The sequence below is a fragment of the Oncorhynchus mykiss genome, chromosome 23 (genome assembly GCF_013265735.2).
Source record: "Oncorhynchus mykiss isolate Arlee chromosome 23, USDA_OmykA_1.1, whole genome shotgun sequence".
NCBI lineage: Eukaryota > Metazoa > Chordata > Actinopteri > Salmoniformes > Salmonidae > Oncorhynchus > Oncorhynchus mykiss.
Window position 1 is genome coordinate 38,537,218 of NC_048587.1, and position 10,504 is coordinate 38,547,721.

The 10,504-nt window shown below is 40.2% G+C and overlaps 1 protein-coding gene across 4 annotated transcripts in view; it reads right to left on the reverse strand.

Annotated features, from left to right (window-relative positions):
* mcph1 (microcephalin 1) overlaps positions 1 to 10,504 on the reverse strand; it is a 49,793-nt gene that overhangs the window by 1,084 nt on the left and 38,205 nt on the right. For all 4 annotated transcript variants that reach the window (XM_021580958.2, XM_021580960.2, XM_036960422.1 and 1 more), the window contains one exon: positions 244 to 481. In XM_021580958.2, the coding sequence (XP_021436633.2) occupies positions 244 to 481 (238 nt within the window). The remainder of the gene's footprint in view (positions 1 to 243; positions 482 to 10,504) is intronic.

A 10,504-nucleotide genomic window follows, 5' to 3' on the forward strand; every position in this document is an offset into this window, starting at 1 on the left:
ACTACAATGTGCAAATGTAACCCAATTTGCGGGAAGGATGGGGGCATCTTGTTGCGGGTGATGCTCCGGCTTAGAACTTGAATCCCATACATCGCAGTAAAGCGGTGACCCAGAGCCTGCTCTGTACAGCCACTGTGTTCCAATATAAGTGCTTATCAGTGATGTAATCTACATTTTCCAACCTGTATATGGGATGGAGAGTAAAAGGGCTACACATGAATTAACACTGGGCTGACATCTTACCCAGCACCCACTGCTCGGAGAGAATCCTGCTCCCTTCTGGTCTCTTGCCGTTGTACTCCCCTATGCAGAGGCCTGTCTGCCGGACCGTTTTGCAGACTGTGCCCCCACACAGCTGGATGAGCTCCACCAGGCTGTGGGTGGGGGGCTGGGTGTTCCGGGAGACAAACATTGCAGGCTGACCCAAGAAGAGGTCCTGCTGGTGCTCCCCTGCAGACAGGTGCTGCTGTAGACGGCAGATCTGGGAGGAGAGACATGATAGGGTCTTAGATGTGATGGAGTTGTTTGCGGCGGTGTTGTAAAAGAGCTCATCTTAATATAGCTAAATTAGTAGTTATTCAGAAATGTACATTTTGTATATGTATTGTGCATTTGCCTGACCATTAGTTGTCACAAGTCAAGTGTGTTGCAGTGTTCTCTTTTCACAAGGAGAGGGCAGAAAAACACCTTGAATTTGTAAATACATTGAACAAAAATATAAACACAACACGTAAAGTGTTGGTCCCATGTTTCATGAGCTGAAATAAAAGATAAGACATTTTTCATACCCACAAAAATCATGTTTCTCTCAACTTGTGTACAAATTTGTTTACATCCCTTTTAGTGAGCATTTCCCCTTTTCCAAGATAATCCATCCACCTGACTGGTGTGGCATATCAAGAATTTGATTAAACAATATGATCATTATATACCACCTTGTGCTGGGGACAATAAAATGCCACTGAAATGTGCAGTTTTGTCACAACACAATGCCACAAATGTCTCAAGTTTTGACGGAGCGTGCAATTGGCATGGTGACTGCAGGAATATCCACCAGAGCTTTCCCAGATAATTTCATATTCATTTCTCTACTATTAGCTGCCTCCAACATTGTTTTAGAGAATTCAGCATTATGTCCAACCAGCTTCACAACCACAGACCAGGTGTATGGCATTGCGTGGGTGAGCGGTTTGCTGATTTCAACGTTGTCGGTGGGGTTATGGTGTGGGCATTCATAAGTTACGGACAACAAACACAATGGCATTTTATCGATAGCAATTTGAATGCACAGAGATACCATGACGAGAACCTGTGACCCATGGTGAGGCCCATATTTTCAAAAGTATCTGTAACCAACAGTTGCATATCTGTATTCCCATTCATCTGAAATCCATTGATTAATGCCTAATGAATTTATTTCAATTGACTGATTTCCTTATATGAACTGTAACTCAGTAAAATCTTTGAAATTGTTGCATGTTAAGTTTATATTTTAGCCACATTTCATACAGAGTTGCTGTTGTCATTATCTGTACAATCAAATGCCTTCCAAAAAGCTTAACCGAATCTGACTCCAAATCACACCCCATCTACCATTTCCCCACTTGAAGAACAACCTACTAACTTGGTATCTTGACAAGTGCTGAATTGAAATACAATATGTGTGAAATACAACACAATATGAAAGGGATTTGAGGTTCGAATTATAAATAAATGTGTCTGCCAGAGTGAACCATAACAACCCTTAGCAGTATAACATACACTACCGGTCAAGAGTTTTAGAACATTTACTCATTCAAGGGTTTTTCTTAATTTTTACTATTTTCTACATTGTAGAATTATAGTGAAGACGTCACAACTATTAAAATAACACATATGGAATCATGTAGTAACCGACAAAAAAAAGTGTTCAACAAATCCAAATTGAGATTCTTCAAAGTAGCCAGTAGCTGCCTTGATGACAGCTTTGCACACTCTTGGCATTCTCTCAACCAGCTTCATGAGGTAGTCACCTGGAATGCATTGCAATTAACAGGTGTGCCTTGTTAAAAGTTCATTTCTTTCCTTCTTAACATCTTTGAGCAAATCCGTTGTGACAAGGTGGAGGGTATACAGAAGATAGCTCTATTTAAAAAATTTAAAGAAATGAACATTTCTTCAAGTGCAGTCACAAAAACCATCAAGCACTTTGATGTAACTGGCTCTCATGAGGACCGCCACAGGAATGGAAGACCCAGAGTTACCTCTGCTGCAGAGGATAAGTTCATTAGAGTTACCAGCATCAGACATTGCAACCCAAATAAATTCTTCAGAGTTCAAGTAACAGACACATCTCAACATCAACTGTTCAGAGGTGACTGTGTGAATCAGGCCATCATGGTCGAATTGCTGCAAATAAACCACTATTAAAGGACACCAATAATAAGAAGAGACTTGACTATGTTTCTTGGCCCAAGCAATGGACATTAGACCGGTGGAAATTTGTCCTTTGGTCTGGAGTCCAAATTTGAGATTTTTGGTTCCAACCGCCGTGCCTTTGTGAGATGCGTTGTGGGTGAACCGATGATCTCCGCATGTGTATTTCCCACAGTAAAGCATGGGCGATTTGGTGTTATGGTTTGGGGGTGCTTTGCTGGTGACAGTGTTAGTGATTTATTTAGAATTCAATGCACACTTAAGAATGGCTACCACAGCATTCTGCAGCGATACGCCATCCCATCTGGTTTGGGCTTAGTGGGACTATCATTTGTTTTTCAACAAGACAATGACCCAAAACACACCTCCAGGCTATGTAGGGGCTATTTTACCAAGAAGGAGAGTGATGGAGTACTGCATTACCTGGCCTCCACAATCCCCCAACATCAACCAAATTGAGATGGTTTGGGATGAGACGGATCGCAGAGTGAAGGAAAAGCAGCCAACAAGTGCTCAGCATATGTGGGAACTCCTTTAAGACGGTTGGAAAAGCATTCCAGGTGAAGCTGGTTGAGAGAATGCCAGGAGTGTGCAAAGCTGTCAAGGCAAAGGATGGCTATTTAAAGAATCTCAAATATAAAATATGTTTTGATTTGTTCAACACTTTTTTGGTTATTATATGATTCCATGTGTTATTGTATAGTTTATGTCTTCACTATTATTCTACAATGTAGAAAATAGTAAAAAGAAAAACCCTTGAATGAGTAGGTGTTCTAAATCCTTTGACCGGTAGTGTATATATGTTATAACAGGAGTCATGATGAATGATTACATGTCGTTTTTGTAATCTGGGCCCATGCTTATTTACTTGTAATGATTGAAAATACAAATGAAAAAAAAAGCTAACCACATGGAAAGAACTCATTCCACTCATTTTGTTTACTGCTTTCCATTGTGTAATTTTGGCAATGAATTTAATGTCTTAGGTTCATAACGGTGCACATTTTGGAGGTTGGACAAGGGGTAGAGCATTGTACCTTATACTAAGCTTAATCTAAAGGTGATCCGCCACTCAGACCAGGTAGACAATTACTTTTCACTTTGAGGATACATGTGGATTGGAGTCCGAGGTAACCAACATCTCTGTGTGAGTAATACCCCTTTATCCACAGCCTCTAAGAGTGGACGATGGGAAGTAAGCCTTAATGTGCTGAGAATCTAAGCGATAACAAAAGTCCTATGACATTGGCTGACACAGCTCATAGCTGTGATGCAATACAAAGATGCAATACAATGCCATTCTCCGCACCTGGTTTGATTCCTTGGATTGCGGTCCAGGCTGTCCATTCTCCTTGCCTGGAAGCAATGAATGAGAACATGCATGCAGTCTTCACTGGCATTGTGCTCTTAAGACTACTGAGTGGTGCTCTAAACTGCAGGGGAAGTTTGGAGTGCTGCTCCGTGTCCAGTAGGGTTGCAACATTTCAGTAACTTTCCCCAAATTCCCTGGTATTCCAAAAATCCAGGTTGAAATTTTCCTTGAATCATACAGGAATAAGCACAAAACCCAGAATCCTTTCTAGAAAACCTGGGAATTTGGGGGAAAATTACTGGATTTTGCAACCCTGGTGTCCAGCATGGGTCGGTTGCAAGGCTGAAAGAGACAATCTGCTCCTTTTTGAATGAGTGTCAGAAAACACTCAAATGTAAAGCATTTTGGTCCTCCTCTGTACATAGCAGCAGCCTTTTTATCCCTATTTTATCAAGGGTTTGTCAAATGGTTCAGATGGAGAGTGAACTGAGCATTGAAAGTACATTGTTCACTTCATGGGGCATGATACTAGTGGTGGATTCATATTTAAGACATCAGTGAAAACAGTGTCTTTAAATCAGGGAACACTGATTTGGACTGGGTCAAGAAGTCAGCCCTGGCATTTTATTATTTGATCTGGCTAGCCAGCTAGCTAACTAGCCAGCAACAGACAAAAAGCATTGTTTAGAAAATTGCTTTTAGTTGCTTGGCTTGCTAGGCTGACATTTACTGAATTCATTTTAAACAGATTAGTGTTAAAATAGAGAAAATATGCTTTTTGGAGCACCGGGCCGCTGATGTCATGCAGAGGCTGCCGTTTTGTGTACTTTTTCATAACGACAAGTTTAATGTCAGACGACAATAGAACGTTCATGATATCGCTACGACAATTGTCTATAGACATATCAATAGACAGACTGTAAACAAGCCATTAGGCTATATTGCAAATTAACAGTTAATTACTACAGGATTCCAGCCTAACATTTTCCCCTGGTGCCTCTAACTTTTACAGTTGGTGGCACCAATGCATGATTTGGTGGGATCCAAGTTTTTCGAGTGGTGTATGTACTTAAAAAAATACTTTAAAGTACTACTTAAGTTGTTTTTTGGGGTATCTGTACTTAAAAGAAAATAATGTACTTTTTCAATCCATACATTTCCCTGACACCCAGAATTACTTGTTACATTTTGACAGGAAAATGGTCGAACTCATACACTTAAGAGAACACCCCTGGTCATGATTGCCAAGATGGCGTAGCAGTGCAGACGTGTTTTGTTCGTCCTCTCGTGTACTTCTGTATTTTTTCATCTTTTTTTGTATACATTTCTATTTTATTTTCAATCTCTTCTCCATTTTAGTTCAAGTATACCTTCCGGTAACCTGCCTCACCCAATGTGATACGGAACCGATATTATTTTTCATTTCTAGACCTTATAGCAAGAACCACCTAGCCATCAGACGATAACCAGCTAATTAGCCTCAAGCTATTTAGTCATTGTTAGCCACTGCTAGCGGCCTTTAACTTCTGCACAGGTACCAGCCCTTTTTTTTTATAGCTTGGATAATACTCGCCAGCCTACCAGTAACGGACTGTCTCTCCACTACAATGCCGTATTCCTGCCGTAATCCCTGGACCATTCTCCTGATCTTCACAGCTAGCTAGCACCCACCGAGTTACCCAGTACCGAAGCTATCCCTGAGGCCCACCTCCCGGCCTAATCAGTTGTTCACCCGGACTCCACCCAAAACTTTAGAAATGGCTTTGTAACCCTTTTCCAGACTGATAGATGTCAATTACTTTGTTTCTCATCTGTTCCTGAATTTCTTTGGATCGCGGCATGATGTCTTGCTTTTTGAGATCTTTTGGCCTACTTCACTTTGTCAGACAGGTTGTATTTAAGTGATTTCTTGATTCAACAGGTCTGGCAGTAATCAGGCCTGGGTGTGGCTAGTGAAATTGAACTCAGCTTTCCAAAAAATGTGATTAACCACAGTAAATTCATGATTTACTGTGGGGGGGGGGGGGGGGGGGGGGGGCAATTACTTTATCACATAGGGCCATAAAGGTTCGGATATATTATTTCCCTTAAAACAATTATCACTTAAACTGCATTTTGTGTTTACTTGGGTTATCTTTGTGTAATATTTTAAAAAATGTGGATTATCTGAAACATTTAAGTGTGACAAATGTGCAAAAAAAATAAGAAATCAGAAAGGGGGCAAATACTTTTTCACAGCACTGTATTTTCTGCACTGTGCAATGATATGGGCAGCGACCATGTAACGCTTTTACAACATACAGAAGTGCGCTGGTTATCAAGGGGCAAAGTATTGACTTTTTTTTTTATTGAAAGACGAGCTTAAAGTTCTCTTTACTGAGCATAATTTTCACTTGTCTGACCGCCTGCATGATGACGAGTTTCACACACGACTGGCCTATCTGGGTGATGTTTAAAAAAAATAAAAAATTAAAATTAAAAAAAATAATAAAAAATTGCCTGAAAGATCTGAATCTAGGATTACAGGGACTCTCTGCAACTATATTCAATGTGTGGGACAAAATTGAGGCTATGATTTAAGAAGTTTGAGCTCTCCTGTATCTGCATTAACAAGGACAACACACAGGTCTTTCCATCAAATAAACTCAAGTTTACAGACAATGTCAAATGTGATATCGCGAAGCACCTGAGGGAGTTTGGTACGCAATTACGCAGGTACCTTCTCGAAACGGATGACAAACAACTGAATTCATTATCCCTTTCATGGCCTGCCTCCTGTCCACTTACCAATATCTGAACAAGAGAGCCTCATCGAAATTGCAACAAGCGGTTCTGTGAAAATTGTATTTAAATCAGAAGCCACTGCCAGATTTCTGGATTGGGCTGCGCTCAGAGTATCCGGTCTTGAAAAATATGTGAGAGTGGATTCTCGGCCCTCACTAGCATGAAAACTAAATACAGGCACAGACTGTGTGTGGAAAATGATTTAAGACAGACTCTCTCCAATACAACCCAACATTGCAGAGTTATGTACATCCTTTCAAGCACACCCTTCTCATTAACCTGTGGTGAATTATTCACAATTTTCAATTAACAAATAAGTGTTATATGTAAGATGGCTAAATAAAATTTGAAATTATTGATTATATTATTATTTGTGCTCTGGTCCTATAAGAGCTCTTTGTCACTTCCCACGAGCCAGGTTGTGACAGAAACACACTCATTCTTATGTTTAATAAATATATCATATAGTGTGTGTGGGGCAGGTTTACATTGATGGCAAAAAACAACATTTGAGAGTGCGCTGACCCTGGTGCTAGAGAGGGTACGCAGCTGGAGGTTGAATGTTTGAAGGGTACGGGACAATAAAACATTTGGGAACCACTGCTCTACACTATACACCAGATGTAGCCTATTGTGTCTATAGAGCCTTGTAGCATCCACAAAGGGGCATGAAGCAGATTGGGTTTTGAATGTCAATTCCGGCAAAAAAAAGAGGCTAGGTCATTGTGTGACACTTCCTTCCCCCTGATGCTCTTCCTCCCGACATGAAACGACTGACAGACAAACATCCACGCCACACATCTAATGGTGTAGCGATTCAACCAGAACACCTGAACCATTCCATGTTCTGTGTTTCTGGAATGAACAGCCTTCCTCTGTGGTCATCTGACTAAAACGTGCTGCATTTCCTTCACATTCTATTACATTACTTCACTTCCTGTAGTTCAGCTTCTTGTGTGTGCGCTGGGACTAAAGAGAGAGTGTGAGTAGAAGGCAAATGCAATGCATTCATGGATCGCATCAATAACAGAGTATGTTGGTTAGTATGTAGGCCTGTATGATGATGGTCAATGCATTGTAATATGAACTGATGCTTAGAAATAGACAGAATATACCTAAAAGCGGACAAGACTAAAGGACCTTTGGAATAATGTAAGACCTCATTTTCTCAAAGTACAAAACTGTCACTCAAAAGGCTTCCGCATTCTTCGGTTTGGCTAGGTGAAAGTGTGCTCGCATTCCTTTGACCTTCACTTGAAAAACAAGAAGGGAAAAAAAGTGTCAATAGTACCGCTTGTCAATTTTGAGATACCATAGCCAGTATACACTACCTAAAAAGTCTGAATTAATAGATAACTCAAGATACTGGTCATTAATTCTGATGTTTTTGTAGAGGAGCGCTTAGGTCGCGCAATTTTACATCTATACTAAACAAAAATATAAATGCAATATGCAACAATATCAACAATTTTTCAATTCATAAATCAGTCAATTCAAATAAATTCAATAGGCCATAATCTATGGATTTCAAATAACTGGGCAGGGGCTCAGCCATGGGTGGGCCCCAGGAGGGAAAGGCCCACCCACTGGGGAGCCAGGCCCAGCCAATCAGAATGTGTTTTTCTTCCACAAAAGGGCTTTATTACAGACAGAAATACTCTTCAGTTTTATCAGCTGTCCGGGTGGCTGGTCTCAGATGATCCCACAGGTTAAGATGCCAGGTGTGGAGGTCCTGGGCTGGCAAGGTCTGTGGTTGGGAGGCCGGTTGGACATACAGCCAAATTCTCTAAAACGATGTTGGAGGAGGCTTATGGTAGAGAAATTAACATTAAATTCTCTGGCAACAGCTCTGGTGGACATTCCTGCAGTCAGCATACTAATTGCAGGCTCCCTCAAAACATAATGCCACAGATGTCAAGTTATGTGACAAAACTGCACATTTTAGATTGGCCTTTTATTGTCCCCAGCACAAGGTGCACCTGTGTAATGATCATCCTATTTAATCAGCTTCTGGATATGCGACATGTCCGGTGGATGGATTATTTTGGCAAAGGAGAAACGTTCACGAACAGGGATGTAAAGATCATCAAGGACAACAACCACCCGAGCCACTGCCTGTTCACCCCGCTATCATCCAGAAGGCGAGGTCAGTACAGGTACATCAAAGCAGGGACCGAGAGACTGAAAAACAGCTTCTATCTCAAGGCCATCAGACTGTTAAACAGCCACCACTAACATTAAGTGGCTGCTGCCAACACACTGACTCAACTCCAGCCACTTTAATAATGGGAATTGATGTAAAATATATCACTAGCCACTTTAAACAATGCTACTTAATATAATGTTTACATACCTTACATTATTCATCTCATATGTCTACGTATATACTGTACTCTATATCATCTACTGCATCTTTATGTAATACATGTATCACTAGCCCCTTTAAACTATGCCACTTTGTTTACATACTCATCTCATATGTATATACTGTACTCGATACCATCTACTGCATCTTGCCTATGCCGCTCTGTACCATCACTCATTCATATATCTTTATGTACATATTCTTTATCCCTTTACACTTGTGTGTATAAGGTAGTAGTTTTGGAATTGTTAGTTAGATTACTCGTTGGTTATTACTGCATTGTCGGAACTAGAAGCACAAGCATTTCGCTACACTTGCATGAACATCTGCTAACCATGTGTATGTGACAAATAAAATGTTATTTTATTTGATGTAACCAAATTTACGCACACAATTGGAGACATAAGCTTTTAGTGCATATGGAACATTTCTGGGATCCTTTATTTCAACTTATTAAAAATAAGACTAACACTTTACAAAAAAATGTAAAAAATAAAAATTTGCTGAATGAAGGCTAAAACGTTGGCGTAATATATACAAACTGTTCCGTACTGTTTCAGATGGAATGCATGCGGACACCTAAGAGAGACTCAAGCAGTTTCACTCAGAGGTGAAATATGTTCAGCTTCAGTGTTAAAGGAAATGAAGAATGAAGCCAGTGGAGCAATAGGAAGATGATCATGATTGAGAAACATCCCTGGGGTTTAAGACAAAACATCCTCCAAGCGGACTCACTTCCTGTACAGACCACCTCCATCGTGTGTGATATCAGCTGTTTGATATAGCTCACATCATTGGAATAGACAATGACTGAAAAACACCTTCACTATACATCACAGGCTGGCTCATTATCTTGAAGATAATAAATGCAGTACACTCTCCATAAATCTTATGTTTGATGTTAAATTGTATAAACTGAGCGATAAGCAGCCTTATTAGTAGTTTTGACATTAAACTTATTTATGTCGGTTTTTACAAAAAGCCATAAACTAGGAATATCAAAAATGTGATATTCTTGTGTTTTATATACAATTCCACACCGAGTTTGGAATAACGTGAAAATTATGTCCTTTTAGTGTGAGAGCGGTTTGAAAAAGACCACTTGAAATTTCTGCCTGTTTTGGTGGGATGTTTTGGCCTACCTGGTGACCTCACCAGGCGGTAAATTAGGTAATAGATTAATAAGAAAGAGTTCCAAACCTCTCTGCTAATAACAGCTAGTTCAGTTTCCCCTCCCAACTCTGACCACTCCCAGACAGTCCTAGCTAAATTCTTGCTTAAGAAATTGCTCTTCGCTAAGAAGCTATTGTTTATTTTTGACCATTGTAATTGAAAACAATCACAGTAAGGTACTTAATTGTTACTTAGAAATGATTTGATATTGAGATAAAAACAGCTGCATTGGACCTTTAATGTGTGACCCTCACCTTGCACCGACCCAACTTGACCTCTCATCCATTTAAGCCAAAGGTTAATGTAAACTAGTTATGTTTGCCAAGTGTGTCAGTTGGACATCTAGATGAACAGCAGACAAACCATTTACATTCCGGAGCTTGGTTGGCACTTATGAAATTAAGTGTCTGCTTTCCTCGAGAGGCACAAGTCTCCTTGGAAGACAGTTTTCCAGC